At 36.3% G+C, this 23,839-nt stretch overlaps 1 protein-coding gene, 1 long non-coding RNA gene and 1 pseudogene across 7 annotated transcripts in view; all 3 read left to right on the top strand.

Moving 5' to 3' along the window:
- The window catches only part of LOC120634305 (C-terminal-binding protein), a 134,927-nt gene extending 127,710 nt beyond the window's left edge, over positions 1-7,217 (top strand). For 4 of the 6 annotated variants that reach the window (XM_039904798.1, XM_039904801.1, XM_039904800.1 and 1 more), the window contains 4 exons: positions 241-371; positions 1,709-1,958; positions 2,956-3,086; positions 4,097-4,159. In XM_039904798.1, the coding sequence (XP_039760732.1) occupies positions 241-371; positions 1,709-1,958; positions 2,956-3,086; positions 4,097-4,159 (575 nt within the window). Of the gene's footprint in view, positions 1-240; positions 372-1,708; positions 1,959-2,955; positions 3,087-4,096 lie in introns of all 6 variants that reach the window. The other 2 variants (XM_039904802.1, XM_039904797.1) reach the window with 2 other exon arrangements.
- Positions 2,870-2,941, top strand: LOC120634416 (annotated as a pseudogene).
- A 14,340-nt stretch (positions 7,218-21,557) lies between the features above and the next one.
- On the top strand, positions 21,558-22,053 carry LOC120634326. Its single transcript, XR_005659240.1, has 2 exons — positions 21,558-21,732; positions 21,981-22,053. It is a non-coding gene; the product is annotated as an uncharacterized LOC120634326 (long non-coding RNA).
- Positions 22,054-23,839: the final 1,786 nt, after the last annotated feature.

The following is a 23,839-nucleotide window of genomic DNA, read 5'->3' as shown; positions in this document are numbered from 1 at the left end:
AAAGGCCTAGAACCTTCAGTCGGAAATTGTAAATTAGGAATCAAAAGGAACGATCTAGAAACTTTTTGAATTATTCCTATTCTCGTAATTATTTGGTGTTTCGTTGGTTACTTACTCGACACAAGCACGTTAAGTACCTACATGTTTCATTGACGCGCTATAATGAACTTTACGTTCCTAGGTTGTTTTGTTAACTTTAGGTTGTTTGTATAATAATAAGATTTGTTTGGTGATGCCTAGGCGCGTTTCTGGTAAACACGGCGCGCGGCGGGCTTGTCGACGACGAGGGCCTCGCGGCGGCGCTCAAGCAGGGCCGCATTCGTGCCGCCGCGCTCGACGTGCACGAGAACGAGCCCTTCAACGTCTTCCAGGCGAGTACCAATTTTTTTATTGATTTCTTTTTCTCAAATATACCAAGTTTGGGAATTATTATTAACAACCTTCTTCAAAATAAATTGGAATTATTGTACTGGCCAGATACATGCGAGGGAATCCATATATGTCGTGGTTTAGCAATTAAATGAATAAAATAATAAACTCATGTAAATAAATAGTAAATTTTGAAGTGGCTTGCAATTACATAGAAAGCTGTTTATTTGAAAATAAAAACAAATAAACGCTTAAAAAAATAATTAGTTCAAGATAAGGAAACATTCCTTAAAGTACTAAGTATTACACAAGCCACAACTAGGCACTGTTGGAAAACGCAAGAGTTTGTATTCAAACATTTTAATGAGGTATATTTTGATTACGTCATTAATTGAATTGAAAGTATAAAATTCCTTATGAAGCGTCAAGAGATTGAAAAATACAATAAGGCGGTCCCTCTGAATACTCTTAGCCAACTAGTCATTCATAATACTTAATGTATGATTGTTGTCTATCTCTGTATAAATATAAAAAAATTAGATATAATTTTTTTGTGGCTTGCATGTTTGTTAGCCTTATAGCAACGGCTAGCAAAGCTAGGAGTAAAAAAATGTATTTCCCCTAATTCCATCCACTGACAGGGGATAGTTACCTGTACAAATTACAAAACAAGTAAAAAGAGAAGTTTATCTCTGTTTATTTAATCAATTTTATTGATTGAATGTTATTTCCACTGCTGTGCTCCAAGTTTGGAGAGTTGATAAAACTGTGGGAGAAGATAAAGATTTTGTCCATTCCCATGAAAAAAAAATTCTTGTGTCCATGCTAGGCCTGCAGGGCGCGACTGGAGCCCTCGTAGCTTTAGTTTTGAATTTACGAGTGCAGTTATCGACATTATCTCACTACCATGTACAAATATTGTATGCATACATCATGCTTTTTATGTGCCTATTATATTATTCGATGGCCGATTGACGCAGTGGTCAGCGACCGTTTTGTAAGTCCAGAGCCGTGGTTCGATTCCCACAACTGGAAAATGATTGTGTGATAAACATACTTAAAATATTTAAATACATAATATTATAATATTTTGTGTTTATATTTTTGTATTTTGTAATGCGATGTTAATATGTTACTCGGGATTAAACGGCTTATTTTTTTTATTCATAAAAATATTCATCAGTCATCTCAGTACCCATAACACAAACTACGCTTACTCAGGGGCTAGATGACGATGTGTGTATTCTCGTAGTATATTTATTATATTTTACTTGTATGAGCCAAAGATTTCACCACACTCGGTGGAGGTCGCTTGATAATGGCCGTGTTCGCGCCGCAGCAGGGCCCCCTGAAGGAGGCGCCCAACGTGCTGTGCACGCCGCACGCGGCCTTCTACTCGGACGCGTCGGCGCAGGAGCTTCGCGAGATGGCCGCGTCGGAGATCCGGCGCGCCATCGTGGGCCGCATCCCCGACTGTCTGCGCAACTGCGTCAACAAGGACTACTTCCTGCCCGGCGCCGCGCCCGTGCTGGCGCCGCCAGCGCCGCCCATCCCCGCGCCGCAGCCGCCGCCCAGCACCTACAGCGAAGGTACCCGCACGCTAGGCTAACAGTATTCCACAAGCACAGAATTAAGAACATACAGAAACCGTGTACACTACTCATATGCATCAATTGATGGCCGATTGGCGCAGTTTGCAGCGACCCTGCTTTCTGAGTCCAAGGCCGTGGGTTCGATTCCTGCAACTGGAGAATTTTTGTGTGATGAGCATGAATGTCATTATTCTAAGTATTTATGTATATAATTCATAAAAATATTCATTTCTATTTCCATTTCTATTTCTATCTGCAATAACTTGCCGAAAACAATTTCGGTGTTGACTGACATCTGCCAGGCGTCCCGTGACGGCTCACACGTTCTTTTTTATCGATAATTTTTTTTTTTTGATGAATATTTTAATACTTATTAACCTATCCTATTCCTATATCATAAAAATTTGTCCAGCCGTTCTTGAGTTATAAGGTGTAATTAGCACAACTTTCTTTTATATATAAAGATGTAATATTTAATGGCACATCTTATATAAAACGCAGGCATTTATCTATCTTCAGCGGATCCACTTCAACCCTCCAGGATCTTTTGTGCTCGCCCCGTCCTTGAATCCCCCTCACCCTAAATAGCTTCAAATATCCACTCTAAGAGTTTGATTGAAGCTTTTAGGTTGGAGGCACAGTAATCCTCTGGTTGTGGATAGGCCACTCCCAAGAGGTCCAACCGCTTTCTAGCCAATCCGTCGCATTCACAAAGCAAATGCTCCATGGTCTCGACGGTCCTCGTTGCAGGCCCTACATGTAGGGTCATCAATTATGCCCATTTTTTGGACCCCTGTGCCAAAGTCTGAGCCGGTCTCCTACTCAGTCTGTTAAACTTGTTTGGAAAACAAACTCCAATTGCGCCCAAGAATTTCCTGGAGTGCCTTAGACCTTCTAATTTGTTCCAAAAGACCTTACTTCATAGGATCATTTCTATAGTAAGCTCTTCACGAGACTCAAACGCTGGCACAGTTTAACGTGGGTTTGTCCTTAGGCATGAATGGCGGGTACTACGGCGGCGGCGGCGCGCAGGCGGCGCACTCCACGACGGCGGTGCACGAGGCGCCCGCGCTGCCGCCGCAGCCCGCGCCGCAGCCGCCGCCGCAGCAGCCGCCCATCACCCTCGTGAGTACCCAGCTTAAGCTAATATGAAAGATCTCATACACACGGAAATCCATCCAATCCAAAAATTCAATACAAAATTCAAAATTCATTTTTTTCAAGTAGCCCTAATATAAACACTTTTGAAACGTCAAGTCTGTCCGTTTGTAGTGACTCTACCACCGGTTCGGATGGCAGATTCTACCGAGAAGTAGCCGGCATTAAACTCGGCAGTTGCTCTTTTCTAATATCAACAATTAATATTTTAACATTCGTTTTTCCATCTTGTGAGACGAAAGCGGAGCCGGATGCTTCCGAGCAACCTTGTCATTACTTTTTACCTAATTCAAAGGTTGCCTGGCAGAGATCGCTACTAAGCTATAAGGCCGCCTCTTGTTTTCTACTTCTTTCCTCATGTTTCTGTTTTTATTTTATTTCTGCATATGTTAATGATGTGGTATACAAACAAAGAGTTAAATAATAATACGTTAAAACAGATAACTAGTGAGTGAGTATAGAGACAATGAAGCTTAATTTTCATAAGATCTAGTACACATCCTTAATATTTAGCTATGAAATTAGAGCAATTCATGGGCAAATTTTTTTATCGTTTAATTTAAAAGAATTATTGAGAGACATCTCAATTCGTTATAATAATATACAATTTCCCTAGTTTACTAGGCTAAAACTGGTAATTCAGTCAATTACCAGTTTTAGCCTAGTAAACTGGACTTGAAACTGCTTTTTAACCTTAATAAAGGCGGAGGTTATCAATTCGGATGGGTTTTATGTATCATCATCATCTTCAACCCACCACCGGTCCACTACAAGGCACGGGTCTTCTCTGAGAATGTAGATTGGTAGATTTCACACACCCTTGGAGAACATTATGAAAAACTCAAGCACGAAGGTTTCCTCACAATGATTTTATACACTGTTAAAGCATATTAGATTTAATTACTAAAATTAAAAACGCTCTTAACTTCGAATTTGGTTTAACATGTTGTAATATGAAAATATTTGTTTAATTCCAGCCAATCAACACTTCGGACCCGGCTAACCACCAGATGAAGCAAGAGAGCTCCGACGTCCACTAGGCGACACGCTACGTTGCAGTACCGTCAGCGCCGAGCAAAACAAACAAACATACAAACAATAGTTTTATTGATTCCATCGCAACTATGTCATAAGTACCTACGTCGTAAGCCAACGAGTGATATCAAGTGGACCGACGTTTGCATACGCATGCCTATTAGTTTAGTTCCCGAAACTATTCAGCCGAAACATGTCAACGTCAGGAGGGGCTGACACCAGCCATGGCGAGACTCGGACTGGTCCTGTCTGGATTATATGCAAACTATGTCGGTATGTTTTGGCTACCCTACAAACTGCTATGGCAAGCGATGCATTATTGCATGTTCCAGCAATTTGTTCTGCGGTAATCCTCCAGAACGTACTCCTAAAGCTATATTTAAATACGCCTTTATAAGTGTAAAAGACATTTAATAAAAAATATAAAGTGAGAAAAGGGAGCGTACAAAATAATAAATGTAGCTTTATAGTGCATGTATTGAATGTGAAAGACTGTGTTGGGGGTGTTTTGAATATTTTGCAAATCTATTGTCCAACAGACTCCGCTTACGGACTTTGAAGTATATTTGATGTGTATAAGTGAAGCGTGTTGGTGCAAACGTCGTTTGAGCGAATAGTTGATTCTGTGTTTGTATTTGGTAAGTTGGGACAGCTATATTATATACTGTTATAATTGCGTGCAAATATCGCGGGCCGATGTATGTGTGTAGAGTGAAGGGGCGATGTTTCGAACGTACTATAGTATGATGGAATTGAAATATTATTATGTTAAAGGTATGATTTGGAGGAACGCTGGACTGCAGACAGCAGTTTGAAACACAACAGCAGTATTTAGAATTCCTTGAACTCTAAAATGAAAATCAGCAATTTTCATGTGACGGGGCATTGACCGAGTTGATTGACCGCTCTTGTTCGATCTCATTTAGCGGATCGTTTGGGTGAGGGCGTTGAGTGGCGGATTTGCAATATTTTTTAGTTTATTTACCCATATAGACGTGCAATAAATCGGTTAAAGAGAGGTTTGATATATATTCAAATTGTTATTCAAGCTCAAAACGTAGTGTTGTACGTCCGCAAGCAGTTCTGGCGGCGAACTCAAAATAAAAAATTCACATCGAATTACGTTTACACAGACACACTCAGGAGTCAGGACTGCTGTCAGCGGTATTACTGCTGCTAACTGCTGTCTGCAGCGTTCCTGAAAGTCATACTGTAAATCTACTTAAATTGTAAGAATTATATTTTTTTTTTTAGTATACGAAAATTTTTACTAAGTGGAACATGTTATAAATTCTATTCAAACGAATACCTAATGCTTTGCTTGTGTAATGGTAGAAACACAATATGTCCAACACTCCTGATTCTACAGTCCGACATAAGAAAGGTGTTGGTAAACACTGACCAATGTCCGGAATACGCATTATGTGTTGACAATAAGTCCATAACTACTTAAGTGCGGATGAAGTGGCCAGTGGTTAAGTTATGTTAGTGCTTTCGAAAAATACAAAATACTAAACTGATTTGACTCAACACTCTTGGCGTCACGTAGTGGGTGCGGGTGTTGTACAATGTGTTTCTACCATTAGGCAGTTAGGGGATGGATGTTTTATAGCTTTTAATGCAAAACTTTCTGTATTTTGTAATTATACAAATACTAAAATTAGTATTTCCTGTAAATGTAGATTTCTCTATATTCTATCAATATATGGTCTATTCAGCCAATGCTTTATTAATTTTCATAGTCAGTGAAATGAATAATAGCAAACACTTATTTTGACATAGAAAGTTTTGCACTAAATACGATCGTATTATTATGAGATGTACATAATTATTATGGTTTTGATTGAGTTTTTATAGAAAAGTTATGACTCAATTAGAAAGACAGGTCGTAACATACGCGACGATTCAATTTAACGTCAAAAACAAATTTGCGACGAAATTTCGGGATATGGGTGTCGTAGTTTTATACGAAGCGCGTTAAGTTCCCACTCTTTTCTATGTTGTGTCTCGTTACGTATGCTATTACTTTTCTGGTAGAAAAATATTGGGAACACCCACCCCACGTGACGCCACGCGTGTTGAGTCAAATAAATTAGTATTTTTTGTATGCCCAGAAACACAAATACAACAAACTTGTCGCAACGCGAGTACACGCAAACGGTAATCATAATCTGTCGTTTATGGTCATTACGAAGCGTGTTTTCGGGTGTCGGCCAGTGTGTTTCTAGGTGACACCCGACGGTACGCGTTTTTCGTTCCACGTTGCTGGTGTGGGATGGGATCGCTTGGCGTCCAAAACACGTTGCGTTGAGTGAGGTGTTTGTTAAGTCAGAACTAATATCCTAGGGCTTGAAAACCGGTTTAATATATTAGAATCAAATAAATAATAGCAGTGGATAAGTTGGTTTTATTTGGTAAAAATTTGAGAACGAAATTCATTATCGGGGTAATTATGGGGTTCCTTGACTGGGTTGATTGACCGCTTGTGTTCGATCTAGCGGCGGCGTGCGTACGGGATGCGCGGGAATTTGTTTAACCTAACTGGATTCAAGCCCTGTTTCTATCATTAAGACTATAAAGGCCTGACCATTTTGCCCTAAATGACGATACAAGTTTATTATTTGAAAGTTGGATCCATCGCCCCATTCTTGTGTTCAGCATTTGTTCGCATTTGACCCCGCTCGCCCGAGAGCCTGCACATATGCATACAAACTGTTATTTTTAAGTATCGACAATGGACTGTAGACCTATCATCACACTTTAATTAATTAAAAAGAACAGGAGGACTTGTTTGTGTTTTTTTTATTATTTTGAAATGTACAAAAATCATGCTTTCTTTTTTTTTTCTTTTTCTAAATAGAATTAAGTTACGGATTTGTAAATGAAGCGAAACAGCACGTTTATTATAGACGGAACGCAATAGCCACCCAGAGAATCCGGCAATCGTGATTGGTATTTAAAATTAGTATTTACTTACAGTTTAGTTTAATGACAAAAACAATGTGTATATTTTATGAGAAAGTGAAAAGTTCTTAAATAAAACTATTGTTTTCGGATTAATGACTCTGTTGTTTTATTTTGTTTACGTCCCTCAGTCTGTATTTCATTAGTATAGTGAAAATATATTACCCCACAGCTACTGAAAATCGATTCAGAGTACCAAGGTGTGTGAGTGATTTTTTTTTTGTCTGTTTAAGTGTAGTTTAGAGATGTTTGTAAAACCGAATTGGCACTAATACCAAGTACGGTATTATTGGTAAACGAAAGATAACATATTTTATCTACTCCCATGTTTTGAATCCTCTATAAAAGATTCTGAAACAGTTGCTTATTGCAAACATTAAAACACCCAATGTTCTTTTAACCATTGTATCATCCAAACTGATGATAGAATTTTGTACTGCATTTCTCCTTTGTTTTTTTCTATCCCTTCTGCGTAGAAGGTAAAACACAGACAGTTAATTTCTTAAAGCTCGATTATTACTGTCTCTGAATTACAAAAACGTAGGTTAATCCAATACCTAATCAAATCTTTTTTTATAAATTATTAATATAAAATAATTGTTGTTTATAAAAAAAAATCATATAAAAAATAGTATATAATAAATATAATTCTTAGTTGCTCTCAAACTTTCAAACTGCAAAAATGGAAAGTACGAGAAAACCACTGTGTATTTGCAAAAACTTTTTACTGAAACACGAGAAAATAGTTAATGTTGATAGACGCTTTAGATTAAGTCGCTCAACCGTGTCCACAATGTGGAAAAATAAAGAAAAAATTCTATTATTATTAAACTCTTTATTTGTATACCACAACATTAACATATAAAAAATATAATAAAAACAGAAAAATATAGAAAGAAGTAGGATACAAAAGGCGGCCTTATGGCGCGATCTCTGCCAGGCAACCTTTCCTTTGAAAAAACTTTTCCTTTGAATTAGGAAAAAAAAGAGGAGAATATAATGCTGGTGGAACAAATTTTAAAATACATAAGTACATGCAAATAACTACATACTAATACATAACCTAGTGTACACAAATAGATCAAAAGTACATAATACAATAGTAATTCTACAAGCAGACAAGGATTGAAAATTATAGATACAAATTAAAGTAATTTGAAACATGAAGATTTCTTTATCTCTCCGCTTAACAACAACTCTCCATAACGTCAAAATATGCACAGTTCCTTGAGTGTCGTTATAAAGTGTTTACACTGTACTTGTAGAAAATTTTTCCGCGGTCACTGATCCCGCTTAACACGTTCATGGACAGAACGCCTCTCGACGTTGTTACTGTAAAAAATAATATGACAGTACGCCTGTCGACGTCAATGTTTTTACGTGTATACAACCAGTACGCCTCACGGCGTTCCATTTTCTATACTGACACAAGGAAGGGCATTTTGTAGTGTCACCGTAGAGAGAATTTTTACCTTTTACTGTCATATCGTGACTTAAAAAAAAATCACTAAGCAAAATTGTGCCTTACGCACACATGGATAGTTGGGTCACGCACACTACGCCCGTGGACGTGGTTATTTCATACATTTCGTTGAGTAGTGTTCGGCTGGCAGCGCACGAGCGTGTTTGTACACGTTTTGGCGCGTAAACGGTTTCTAAAAGGCAAGTAAGTGTTTATTTTGCGTATTACATTAATTTGATTTATAAAAATAAATAGCTCAAGGGTTGTTGCTTTTGGTAACCATAACAATGTTAGTAAATTTATGTTTTTAACACGATTACATCTATTTGAATTCGTACTAATATTTTTATAGATGTCGTCTAAAAGTTCATACGAAGAGCTTCAAAAAAAGCTTAAAGCTTTGTTCGACGATGTTTCTTCGCCTGAATCTAGTCAAGACCCTTATGTTGATGATGGGACATTTGGTTCTGATCAAGATTATGAACCATCTGACGGCAAATCGACGAGTTCTGAAGAGACAACTTGTGCTTTACAAAGCAGGCAGGTAAACAGGAATACTTCGATTTTACCTTCTGATAACTCTTTGTCATCGGCACCCAGTGATGCAGATGATAATGAAGATAACAAAACAAGTTCTCAATCCGAAAGAAATCTTGAAAATATTGATAATATCCAGTTTTCTGCTGAGCCTGTAAATCAGATCCAACCATCTGTTTCGGTGTTAACTGCTGAGGCTAGAGAGTATGCAGAATATCCAGATGTATCCCCAAGAACCTCTGGTGTGCCAAATTCAATAAATCCTACCCCTAGAAGACCAGCCACTCCTGTTATAAATGAATCTTGGTCTAATACAGTTATGACCATACCAAATTTTGACTTTGATAGTTCGGCGTGTGGTATTACGGTCAATGTTGATAACATGGACAAAGCTATTGATTTTTTCCAACTTGTGTTTCCTAACGAATTTATAGAATATTTAGTACAATATACTAACAAATATGGGAATGCTCTTTGTTGCACTAATCGACCACATACCAGACACAGCCGAAAAACTGTCTACCGCGAAATAACTTGTGAAGAAATGTTGCATTTTCTGGGTCTTCTCAAAGGTCACATAAAATGTCCAGAGCAAAGACGTGTCTTTTCACAAGCTGATCCGCTATATTTTCATCCAATATTTAGTTACGTAATGTCAGGACGAAGATACGAGCAAATTTTGCGCTGTCTCTGTACATCGGAATTGGGTGAAAAAGGTGAAAACAAGATTGTGAAATTTATTGACTTGTTAACTTTAAATTTCCGAAAACTTTACAATGCTGGAGAAGAATTATCTCTAGATGAGTCTCTTCTTCTATTTCGGGGCCGCCTACAGTTTCGACAATATATCAAATCTAAAAAAGCTCGATATGGTATTAAATTTTATTAGCTTACACACGACGGTTATGTGCTCAATATCAGACCAAATGTTCTTTTATTACTAAGTCCTAATAATTTAAAAGTGCAAGACTGATTATAATTTTGTTATACTAAGTAATAATTATGTTAGAAGATTTATAAAAATTATTTTGTAATTTGTTCTAATCTAATGATTCAGACTGATGGCATAAGTAACTTACTGTGATTAAACGTTAATTTCATAATAAATATTAAACTAATTTCCTATTGTTTTATTTATTTATCATAACACATCAATTACGCCCAAAGGCGTAGTGGCACAATGCACAGTAAAATGCCTAGCACAATGTGACAGAACGCCTTGTGACGTATACGCCTATAGCTGTACTGTCAAATCACATCATTTATTACTTTTGCGATGTGACACAACGCCTCTAGGCAATGTATGAAATTTTGTAGTGACTTATCACAATCAACCATCGAGGTCATACTGTCCGTGAACGTGTTAAAGTGTTTTTTTATGCATAGATATACCTATTGCTTTTGCAAGTTTACAAGTCTTAAGTCTCTTTAACGTAAGTTAAGTACGTATCTTATACAGGTCGCAAGTGTCTTTTGTGCAAGTACAAGTCTTGTATAGGAGTTTCAAAAATGGCGTGCACACTGTTTTTGTTCCAAGTATACATAAAGAAGAACTATTTTGCTTACTAAGTTTCCTTTAAAACGAATTCTATTTATGCAGCTGAGAATGATTTTCTTCAAATTAGGTAATAAAATTACACTTGTTCCTGTTGAGTATCTACCTACCTTAATTAAATAGGTAAACTGGTAGCTTTATATACTAGGCAGTGCCAATCCATCTATAAATAATTATGCTTATTCGTCCAACGTGTCCTAAGGCAGAGTAACACCTAATTCAAAAACCGTGTCTCATTGCCCTCCGTTTGCTCGACGAGTCGTGCGCTCATTCGTTGTTAAAGAATTGGGCTATCAATAGGAGGTTCCGGGTTCAATCCCAGGCGGGGGCAAGGACTAATGGTATTATAATGAATACGAATATAAATAATAAAGGAAAATTTACCTAAATGAAGAATATGAGTAGATAAACGAAAGTATAATGGACACTTTTTCATCCAGCGAAGTGTTGTATTTTACCTAAGGGTCCAACGTCATTACGTTCAGAATCCATACTAAAATATCGATACCTGGAATAAAATCTATTCGACGTAGGTACTACATCAAGTACAACATTTTCTGCCAAAGTAATCAAACAGAATTTTACACTACGGCATGGCACAGCGACATAAAATGCCAAATTTTTCTGCGGATGTACACCGCACACGGCACACACGGCGTTCTTGGACAAAATGCGGCACGGGCCAATACTGCACGGCACAAAGGCGACCGCTTCTAAGTGAATGGACTATATTAAGGCAACTACAATGTAGTATTGTAGTTACGTATTCCTTCCTTCGGCACTAAAAGTTTTTATTATATTATCATGAGAGTCGTATTATAGCTTGGAAACTTTTCTACTCCATTTTATTTACAACAAAGTTATAAAAGGCAGTCTTGAAGGAACCTAGTTCACATTATTAATTCCAATCAAGTTCACTTCTGTTCTGGACGTAGTAATTGCAATTAATTTTTAAACGTCTTTTGAAAATAAGTTTTAATTTCGATATTTATTAATTTGTGATGTACTTAGGTACCTTAAAGTCAAAGTCAAAGTCAAATATTCTTTATTCAAATTGGCACACAGATGGCGCATCTAATGCGTACATTACATGTAAAGTATGACATACAAGTGAGTTGAGGGCGATAATTAAATTCGTCAACTTAAAACTAAAAGCTACGAGGGTTCCAAACGCGCCCTGGTTTAAGGAGAAGCCCACAACAAACTCAGGCGGTTGTTTTTTTTTGTTATCACCATTTCACATTATCATTTAAAACTATTAAAGAAGTAACCTGGTTAGACCAATAATTTATAACCAAGCATTTGTATGTACGACGTTTGATCACAGATCACAGGCTTCTATATAACAGAGTGCAACTCCTGGGACTAAAGAAAACTAAAAGATTACTAGGTTTTTAATATTTTCAACTAGCTTCTCTGGTAGGAGGCTTTGGCCATGGCTGGTTACCACCCTACCAACAAAAACATGCTGCTAAGCGATTTAGTGTTCCGGTGTGATGTCGCGTAGAAACCTATTAGGTGTATAGCACACCATACTCTACCAAACTCCCTAACAGGTTAGCCCGCTACCATCTTTGCGAGGATTGGTTGAAGAAATACCGTGGGAACTCTTTAATATTTTGGGATAAATAGTATCGGTCAAGTTTAATGGAAAACAATTAAGCGTCCAAGGCGTGAAAAGGTTACCTACTTACGAATTTAAAATTATAATATTAGTATCAAATGAATTTCTGTAAAATAGAACTAAAAATCTCCGAAAAAGTGGAGTTCGGTCCTCAGAGGTCGTCCAAAATACTTGGCTATCACCAAATTTTTATTTCAAATAGAAAAGAAAATAATTCTTCGATTTGAAACTGCATAGTTCTGAAAAATGCCTGTATTTTATTATTCTCGACCTAATTTTTATAGTTACGTGTAATGCAGCCCCGAGCAAAATGTGAAATTTAGGTCACGACTGCCATTAGGGGTTTTCATTAGAGCGACGACCTGCCCCTTTAGGATTTGCATAAGACCTCTCTAAGTTATGGCGTCCGGAGATTCCAACTTCAAACGATTCTAAATGTGTTGAGCAAACAGATTTACGTTTACTGTGAATACTCTCGTCGTAGACCAAAGTTACAAGTAGTTATGCGTATACTAAAGTTGTTTATTGAGATTGAGTTGATGATTTTTTGACCAAAATTGCTTGCATGTGCAAAAGGTACCTCTAAGTAATCTGTTTTTTTTTGTATTTCCGTTTCAGGTTTATTATTATTTATTTTTTATTTAACTCTTTATTTGTACAACGTATAAAGTTGGGAAATAAAAGAATTACAAAGACGGAAGTAGGATACAAAAGGCGGCCTAGTCGATCGAATCGATTACAGACTTCTAAGTTAATTTTCAATATGTAAGACTTTCCAATATGTTCCAAGTTAATTGACTTCGCTGATGATGATTGTAAAACTCTAACATTTCATCATCATCATCAACAACCCATTACCGGCCCACTACAGGGCACGTATACCCACACAATGAGAAGGGGTTAAGGCCGTTGTCCACCACGCTGTCCCAGTGCGGATTGGTGGACTCCACGGTTGCATGCATGCAGGTTTTCTCACGATGATTTCGTTCACAGTTAAAGCAAATGATATTTTTATTATTTAAAACGTTAATATTTTATGGTCCACCCTAATTCCTATTTATTACGTTACACCACCTAGCCTTTACCCATTTTGTAATTTTCTACTCCAAAAAAACATTTAATGGTGATTTTCGAATGACGTCATTTTCTTCATAATTAGAATTTAAAGACGGCCTCTTCTATTGCCAATAAAATAAGGGCCGCGTATTTATGGTAAATCTAAAATGAAACTAAACTTTTTGAGGTATTGAGTGATTTTGCTCTTTATATACCTAATAATATTTCGTGTTTAAGACATAGTTAGTAATATGCATGGTATATTCACTTCGATTATTATTGATTGATTTGACGGCCGGTTGGCGCAGTGGGCAGCGACCCTGCTTTCTGAGTCCAAGGCCGTGGGTTCGATTCCCACAACTGGAAACTGCTTGTGTGATGAACATGAATGTTTTTCAGTGTCTGGGTGTTTATCTGTATTTTATAAGTATTTATGTGTATTATATTGATAAAAATATTAATCAGCTATCCTAGTACCCATAACACAAGCTACGCTTACTTTGGGGCTAGATAGCGGTGTGTGTATTGTCGTAGTATATTTATTTATTTAGTATATTTATTATTGGGGCAAACTAGTGTTAAGTACATCTTGCTCCTAAACATAGCCAGAATAACATTGGAGTTCAGTCTAGATAGTAGCGTGAATGAATGAATGAATACACTTTTATTGTACACCAAAGAAAAAAAGTAGTTACAGAGATATAAATACATAGCAAGAGGGAAAATTTAGCTTGATCTCCTTTTTAGCATGATGGCATCTCTGTCAGTCTGCAAATTTAGTCTCAGTGCTTCCATAGCCTTTTGTAAAAAGTTGAAACTTAAAAACATCCGATTTACAGTAAAGTGTATATTATTTTACTAGTCAAGCCCTTTCGTTTGATACATTGCGAGAGTTGCGATAAAATATTTTCATCAAACATAAGAACACTCACAACCTATCAATTCACCTTTCTAATAAAAAAAACAAAATCAAGACCCAGACACGTCAAACTTATAACAACCCGTCATTTATGCGTCGGGGGTTAAAAATAAACATGACGCGAATTATTTTATGAGTTTATTTTATTATCACCCAGACACTGAAAAACAATCATGTTCATCACACAAACATTTTCCAGTTGTGGGATTCGAACCCACGGTTCTGGACTCAGAAAGCACGGTCTCTGCCCACTGCGCCAATCAGCCATCAAAAATTAATTCGGTAACCGGTCGTTCGGTCGGTCTGTCTACCCAACAATATACAAAAGTAAATAAATGTAAACGTTACGCTTTCGCCCTTTTCTCCAGTGGCCAAGTTCAAACAAAATTTACTTGATAGTCAAAACAATCGGAATCCGTTTTATTATTGGGGCGGAATCAACAAAGTCATTTGTTTTGGCAATTTAGCAAATCGCCGACAAATAATGGAGAAACGTTTGCAAACGATTACAGAGTAGGAAAATGGGGCGAGAGCCCAATAATCATCTTAGGGGTCTTAAAAAATTATTATAAAGTCTGCGACTTCGTCCGCATTTATTTTGGGTTCTTACAAATCCCGCTGGAATCCTTTATTTTCCCAGAATAACAACATGGCTGTCTCAAAATATTTTTGTCATAAAATATAAATAAATATTTAGGGATTCAAAAAATACATTACGAGCGATTCTCAGACCTACCCAAAATTCTGAAAAAAAAATCATAAATATCTGCGTAGCCGTTTCGGAGGAGTGTGTCCCCGAACACTATGCCACGAGAATATTATATATTGGACATAACTACCGTACCGTACAGTACGTAGGTACTGACGTACTGTCAATATTAACTAAATATTGACGGTACGTCAGTGGAACAGTCATTACAACAGACAGTCTTGTCGTTTCAAAGGTACTTTTAGACAGAGCCTCCTCGAGATATTACTCCGGTGACTTCGGTCCGCGAGATTCTCAGATTTCGGTTTGGTGCGGTGGCTTAGGTGACTTCGTGTCTCAGTGACTTCAGTGTTCGCGTTGACTCAACTTAGTTCACGCGCTCTTATTTAGAATCCACATTCGCTCATACAGAGACTATTCCCCCACAACCTCCAGTAGTACTCTTACGTTATATAAGTAAATTTTCGTAGTAGTCTAAGATTTTTGTGACAGAGCTCGGAGAAGTACTATCGCCATGTTTATTTCTGCCGCTAAGCAGCATTGTTGCGTTCCTCGTGTAGGTCTGAAATTGATATACACAGGGCGGCATGTTGCAGGACGTGCTCCTTGCATGTCCTCTGAAGTTTTGCTCTGCTTTATAAAGCGGTGATTGTTCAGTGGGTCGAACTTTGACTTTACTTTCGGGGGCCGAGTTCGAATCCCAGTGATGTGCGGAAACATCGCGAGGAAGCCTGCATGCCCGAGAGTTCTCCATAATGTTAAGTCCACCTAACAATTTCGAACTGTTTTTTATCTTCGCCATTGGTTGCCTGGAAGAAATCGCTATGTAGCGATAAGGCCGCCAAATTGTATACGTTGTTTTGTTATATTTTTCTTTTTGTTCTATGTACTTTTTGTGGTGTGCAATAAAAGTATATTCATTCATTCATTCATTCAATATTTTCAAAGTTGTGTGTAGTCCACCAATGAATGAATGCATTTATTAAAAGTGGTTAATTAATAAATTGATTATAAGTTTTTTCTAACCTTGAATATCGAAAAAAGAATAATCGAACGAAAATTTAAAAACTGTAAATCTCTAAACATTTTTACCCTGTGCTTTAATAGACCGAAAGGCCGGGGCGATTGGAAGTGCTGGGTAGGTATCGGTGGCGTGCACAGGGTTTTTGCCCAGGGTATGCATTAAGTAGGAAGATGGCATAAAAAGGAAAAATCATTCACCCATAAAGGGCTAGCGTGGTGGACTACGGCCTTAACTCCTTCTCATTTTGGGAGGAGACCCGTGCCCAGAAGTGGGCCAGTAATGGGTCGATATGATGATATCTCCCTTCATGTGAAGGAGTCCACAAAAAGAAGGATAGATTTCCATCCACAGAAACAAACTTAATGGATGTTAGTTACTCTTTCACGGAAAAAAAGATTCGGCTGATATTTGGAATAAAGTTAGCTTTCACCCTGGATTAACACATACACTTTTATCCCGAAAAACAGTACGGTTCCTGCGGGATTTATAAACTACCAAAAAACGATAGCAAGAGCCAGTCTTAAATAGTTGTGGCTTAAAATATGTTTGAATGAGACGCCAACTACAAAAATAGTCGGTAGGCGTTAGTCCTCATCATATGAGTGACCCTTGTGATATGGGTCACAGACTAATGTCACTTATTTAGGTATTTTTTGCGACATCTCATGCTACAAGGTGAAATAAAAAGGGATTTGGAAATGGCATCTGTCTCTTTTTATCCTCCTACAAGCTAGCCCTTGATGGTACCCGGTGTTAAAGCTTTATTTAAAGCAATAACTAGCTTTTCATCCGCGTTAAGTACCGATTTTTACACATTGCGTTTGTTGACCGGTTTTTTTCCTGGGACAAAAAGTAGCCTTTGTAACTCTCTGTCCTTCCAAATATATATAAATATCAAGTTGATTGATTGCTAAGTTACCCGTGAATGAAAGACGTACAAACATACACACCTCCGATCTCCAGCAATATACTCCCTAGATTAACCAGTTCAAATTCAAATTCATTTATTTCAAGTAGGCCTACTTTATAAGCACTTTTGAAACGTCAAGTATGTATGTTTGGAGTGACTCTACCACCGATACCTCTAGTTACCTGTGATAGACCGCATACTATGTGCTATGTGCTATAAACTTATAACTTATAAAGTACCTTCTTATAATAATGCATATGGCCAGCGTACCTGGGAATATATGCTCCCATCACTTATAAATATGCTTCCAGTTAATTTGTTTGATAAGATTAAAAACACTAATAACATTAAATATTTTTATTAGAATTTTGTTGTAAAATAACTTTATCAGTGAGAATGTTGCGTGGGTTAGGGATCTGGTATGTCATCTATGTACAAGTTGTAATCACAAACTTGCTATGATGTGTACTGAGTAAGGGTTGTGATTGGAATTTAAATAAAAAATAAAAATTGTTTTTAAAATGTCATTAATCTATACCTTGTCACATAAACTCTGTGTGGTTTGAGATGAGGTGAGTGACCTAGTTGTCGTTAATGGTTTTACTCTTAACCAATGAAATAAAAAATAAAAAAAAACAACTGTTTCTGCTCTATATTAGCTCAGCTTCCCGCCAAGCCTGTATAGAGTTCGTTATCCAACCCTTGTGCCTAAAGACGGTGAGCTATGCCAGTGTATAGTCCGGCCTGTGACCTACATTTTTAGCAAATTTCAAATCGCTGAATGCTTCGCCTAGTAAAGCGATGTCTGACCCAGATTTAAATGCTGCTCATGATTTCTATATTACCGCGAACTCGAAAGAATATTTTCAACAATCATGAACTCAATTGAAATAAAATTTGGTCTATTTAAAAAAATCTTTAAAATCTATATATATATATATATATATATATATATATATATATATATATATATATATATATATATTATTTATATATTATTTATTTTATTTAAACAACTCTATTGCATAATAAAGGAAACACACACAGCAACACTTACATTAACATAAATTATATGCAAAAGGCGGCTTATCACTAAAAGTGATCCCTTCCAGGCTACCTTAACTGCTGTACACAATACACTATTTATTATTTATTATCGCCATCTAGTCCCAAAGTAAGCATAGCTTGTGATATGGGTAGGTACTAAGATAGTTGATAAATATATTTAGAAATAAATAAATAAATATTTCAGTACATTTAAAATTTTGGTTTTTATTCTGATTTGAATCGTAGATGCAGAAAACATGTTTATTAAGTTTCGTCACACTTTCTTGTAGCCTTGATTTCATTACATCGCTTTTAAGTTAATAATTTAAGTAAATATGCGACCCCCAACCAGGTGGTAAAAAACGGCCCAGAAACGTTCAGTTTGGAAAACCCTACAAAAGACGGACGATAATCGGTTGAAATGATGATGACGATGACTTGTTTTTAATAATATTCTGATTCGTTGATTGGCGATAGTTTTCCACTTCAAATTAGGGCGATCAGTTTTGCCGGTTAAATAATAAAAAAAAGAAATAAAAAAAAAGCTTTTTAATGTTATCTTGAATACGAAGCATAAGATATTAAGATTTAAAGTTAAAATAAACTAGCACGTCAATTATTATTATTAAAAAGCGTCATAAAATATTGGTAAATGGATGGAAGTTCGCTTTCGAAATAGACGGTGGTCAAGTCAGTACCGACGAATATAAAGACTCAACTTTTAAAAGTAGGCATCTCTAATAGGTCTGACTACTTGAAATAAATTAGAATTTTAAATTTGAGGAGTGCAAGACGTAGGGTATATGTCCTTTTTGTAATTATTCTATACTTTTACATTAATTCTATTGTAGAAGCGGGGGTTATTTTGAGTAATTCCATTATAATATACAATGAATATTACGCTTAATTTGAAGTTATCTAAAAAACCAGTCAAATGTGCACGGTGCTATTTTTATCAGTCTTTGAGCACCTCATAGAACTGATCTTCCAAAGTACCAATTATTCTTAGCAATTTTAGATTCTAAAGTCAATAACTGAGGGTGCTCCGGTGTCAGAGCTAAACCTGCGTAAATCTGTGTGATGTGGAGTATAAAAATTGAAGAAGTTATTTATTTTTAGTCATTTATTTTGAAACCCAGGGTGACATTACAGTTTCCGAATTCTTTTCTGTAGCCTACATTTATGACTAAAAGTTAAACAAAAAAAATTAAAAATAATATAACTTTCATATAATATTAACAACTTAAAATAAACCAATTATTACGATGGCACGATATCACGTAGAAACCGACGAGGGGTATGGGTTTAATATAACTACCATCAGTGGCGTGCACTGGGTTTCTTACCAGGGTATGCATGCAGCATGAAAATTGCATAAAATGGAAAAAATCCTCCTCTTATACGGGCTATATTTCAAGTTTAGGGTATGCATTGCTTTTGTGCATATATGAAGTGCACGCCACTGACTACCATACTCCTAACAGAATAGTATGTTATCCATACAAACCAGAAGGTGAGATTGCACTCAAGGTCTTACTTGTAGTGGAAAAAAAAAACTTGTTTTATGACATAAATTTGATTGCACTTGTGATGGGTGTAAAAGATATCCATGTCAAAATTATAAATTGCACCGTGCACATTTGCCTGGTTTTCACGGATTAAGTTTAATGTTCGCTGAACTAAATCTATTTCATACATGTAGCTTTATTCAACGTAGCACTTTTTTGTCAAACTTATCTGTGTTATGAACCCAGCCAAACCAAACCATGCAAAAAATGGTAGCATATTTTCTGTTGACAGAACTTAATCCTGTCATATATTTCACGCGAACAAATGCTCTGTGGCATAACAGAGATTTATTGAGTTGATCGCAGACTGCCGCACCAACCGCAAAAGGTATAAATGCAAAAAAAATGTAGAACACTTGCAGCATTGGATGCACGAACGCCATCTGTTATATAGTTTTAGAGCGTAGCTTGTGTCATGGGTACTAAGATGAATAATGAATATTTAAATTAATAATATACCTAAATACTCATAATATACAGATAAACACGCAGACACTGAACAATATTCATATTCATCACACAAACATTTTCGAGTTTTTGGGAAACGAACCTACGGCCTTGGACTCAGAAAGCAAAGTAGCTGCCCACTGCGTCATTCGCCCGCCACCTTGAAATGAAAAGGGTCTGATAAGATAGCCATTATGTAGATCATCATATCAACCCATTACTGTCCCACTGCAGAGCACGGGTCTCCTCCCACAATGTGAAGGGGTTAAGGCCGTAGTCCACCACGCTTGCTCAGTGTGGATGGGTGGACTCTACACACCTTTGAGAACATTATGTAGAATTCTCAGGCTGCAGGCCTCACGATGTTTTCCTTCACCGTTGAAGCAAGTGATATTTTAATTGCTTAAAAAACACATATAACTTAGAATTGATAGAGGTACAAGACTATTGAGTACCTAAGTCGTAACTGTCATGCTACATACTTATTAACTGGCAACATGTTTTAATGATGGAAAAATATTAAGACACAATTTAGACGTAGTTAAATTAAAAGGATATATATGTATTGAGGTAGTTCGGAAACTTTAGATACAGGCTTCAAGAAGAAATATCTTAATCATGAAGCAATATATAAATAAATGGGGCGTAATGTCGTAATATTTGTAGTTTTTGTCACATTTTAACTGACGGCACCTTTAAATGTCAGTGTCTAAAAATACACTACATAAATATTTCGACATTATGCTAAATTTGTTTGTGGATGGAAAACCACCTTCATGTGGATTGGATTCTTTTCCTTTAGTTTTTTTATGGTAACAACTGTACTTTAATATTAGTTAAAGTTTTATTTATAAGCTATTTGCGCCAGAGATGTCGTCAAAATGTCGTCATGATGTTATCGACCTGACTCTTGCACAACTCGCGGATCTCGCGGCAGTCTACGATTAACTTTACGCTTTCTAATCCCACGTCAGCCACCTACAGAAAGCCTTGTTGTTTTACTTACAATAACAGTTGTATTTATTTTGTCATACGTTTTGTGTGGCTTGCTTCGAGTTACTTTTTAGGGTAACCTTTTTTTTATTTAACTAAAAGCTGAGGCTTGAATGTGGTTTCACGATATATTTTATGCCACCTACCATGGTGGCATAAAATATATTCCAAGTGAAATTTTAATAGCTTAAAAAAGCGCACATAACATAGAGCTGGGATTCGAACTCCTCCCCCAAAAAATGATCTTCTCCACAGCTTTATCAACTCTCAGAGCACGAGCGAACTAGTTGAAATAATATCCAAATAATATATATCTTATATCTTTAAACGAGCAACTCTTGTATATGTATAATTGGAATCTCGGAATCGGCTCCAACGATTTTCATGAAATTTAGTATACAGGAGGTTACGGGGGCGATAAATCGATCTAGCTAGGATTCGTTTTTAGAAAATGTAATTTTATTCGTGTTTTCCGGTAATAACCGATTTGGTGCAGACGGAGTTGCACGGGTCTCCTATTCCCTGTTCCCGTGCTTTATCAGGTTAATTATAGGTCAGGCAGGTAAAATATATAGGGGAGGCCGGGGCTGGAAGTTCCCGGGGCACGTTGTTCCGACAGTAATAACTTTGTAAAGAAAAGAGATAGCAATACACGTGAAGTGCGTCGTTGAAGCATCAGGCGGCGCGCCACTTTGGCGGCCATCTTAGTTGCTTCGACGGCGGCGAAAGAGTGGCTGTGTGCACTGTGCTATTAGAACACCACGTGAGTAAATTTTTTCGTAATTAAACTTTTTGGTCTATTTTTCTTTATTATTGACCGATTTATGTGCATCTTTCCAATTTTAGAGTGGCATTTGTGAGGTATTTTATAGCTAGACAGTTTTTATCCACAAATATAATTTGGGGCTACAAGTTCCCTCCCAAAGGGGCTAGTTGTTCCCCGGAACAACTTACCCCAATCGATCCTTAAATTTTCTATACATTTTTACAGTATATTTTTCATTTTTTTAGGATGGTACGTACCTACAAACGGAAAACTGAGAGAGGGAAAATATCCGAAACGTTATTACGTCAAGCTGCCAATGCTGTCATACAACTGGAAATTTGCCACATGACATTACATCGATTTAACCATTAATAGTGCCCAAGAACTTCAATTTACACCAGTAAAGATGAATGCTTCAGCTGTGTTTATTCCTGAAATTGTAAAGCCTTTACCAAAGGCATCCCCAAGATTGCAGATGGCTACAAAACGCCGTATTAGAAAGACAGCTGTTTTGACCGACACGCCAGAAAAAATGCATTAGCTGAAGAACAGGTAAAGAAGAAATCAAGGAAAGACGAAGCAATTAGAAACAACGGGAAAGAAAACAACAATAATAAAGAAAAAGGTAAAGGCAAGGGAAAAGCTCAAAAAAAGCTAAACGAAGAGTATTACAAGAAAACGAGAGTGATAGTGATGATGAGGTTCTGGAATGGTACTGCATAATTTGTTGTGATTCATATTCAAATTCACTACCAAGAGAAAAGTGGATAGAATGTAGCTTGTGTAAAAATTGGGCACATGTTAAATGTATAAATGAAACTGATAACATTACTTATATGTGTCCCAACTGTGAGTCAGATGAAGAATTTAACGATGAATAAGAATAAAAGTTACCAAAGTTGATTACGACTGATTAAAACAAGACTGATGACTTGTCTTCATTGTAATTTTATTTCACTTAATAAAAATAATTTGATAACCTCAAGGTGATAAATAATTTGACGTTATTTGTTTAGTTATTATAATTGTAAGTTTTGATCTCACTTTCCATTAAATTTATTATTGAAGCGTTTGCAAGAAGGTTACCTATTTTGTTATGTAGTTAAAATAAGTGCAAATATGTTTGTAAGGTTTTTAACTTGATGAATCTCTATTACAGTTGAATTAAAAGAAATATTTATCTGAAGATTGCCAGTTATATTCTGTTATCTTTTTTAAAGTTCAGTTATGGAAGTGTCAACATTTCAAAATGTTAATCTAGATGTAGCTAGTAATTTTTTTTTATTGTTTTTTTAAAGTTTATACTATTTCATAACAACGTAATGAACGTAACTATAGAAATTATTGTTTTATTTCAAAGAAACCTTATATTATCCTTTTACTTTATTTAAATTATCCAAGTGGAACAATTTGCCCCACACATGGAACAACTCGCCCCAAAGTGGGGTTAAATGTTCCTTTCCAAAATTATGCAAAAATATGCCTGTACAAAAAAATATATTGAGAAACTAGCAGAAATGACTTCACTATTACAGAGACCGATTAAGACTTTTTAATAAAATCAAATATTAAAAATTGAAATCTTATTTTTTTATCATAAAATTACATGTTATTTGAAAATCGGAACTTTCAGCCCCGGCCTCCCCTATACATGTCCACTTGATAAAGCACTAGAAGACTGGCTTTGTCGGTTCCTGCCCGGAGGATGCCTAGTTTGCACACAGATAGCTCGCGTCACATATATATTGTTTATTGTTTATTGTTATTAGGTACACAAAACAGGTAATAACTAAAATTAGATCTAAATATAGGTAAGTAATAACAAGTTTTGTTCCAAGCTACAACCCAAAGTATGTGTACACAACTTGGAATTCAATTAAACAAAAAATAAAGATAAAATTAAAGTTGAAACAAAAAAGAAACACTTAAAAAATAATATAAAATGATATCACTAAAGATTATGTGGAATAGTGCTTAATAATTTCATTTTCAAAAATATTTAACCTTTTGTTAATAATGTCAATATTACGATTAATTTATACTAAATCATTATAAAGGCGGCACATGCGAACGATGGGATTGTAAAAGGAAGTATTGTTCTTGT

This window comes from Pararge aegeria, chromosome 23, assembly GCF_905163445.1.
Source record: "Pararge aegeria chromosome 23, ilParAegt1.1, whole genome shotgun sequence".
NCBI lineage: Eukaryota > Metazoa > Arthropoda > Insecta > Lepidoptera > Nymphalidae > Pararge > Pararge aegeria.
The sequence above is the reverse complement of the archived record's forward strand: the minus strand, read 5'-3'. Positions and strand labels throughout refer to the sequence as shown.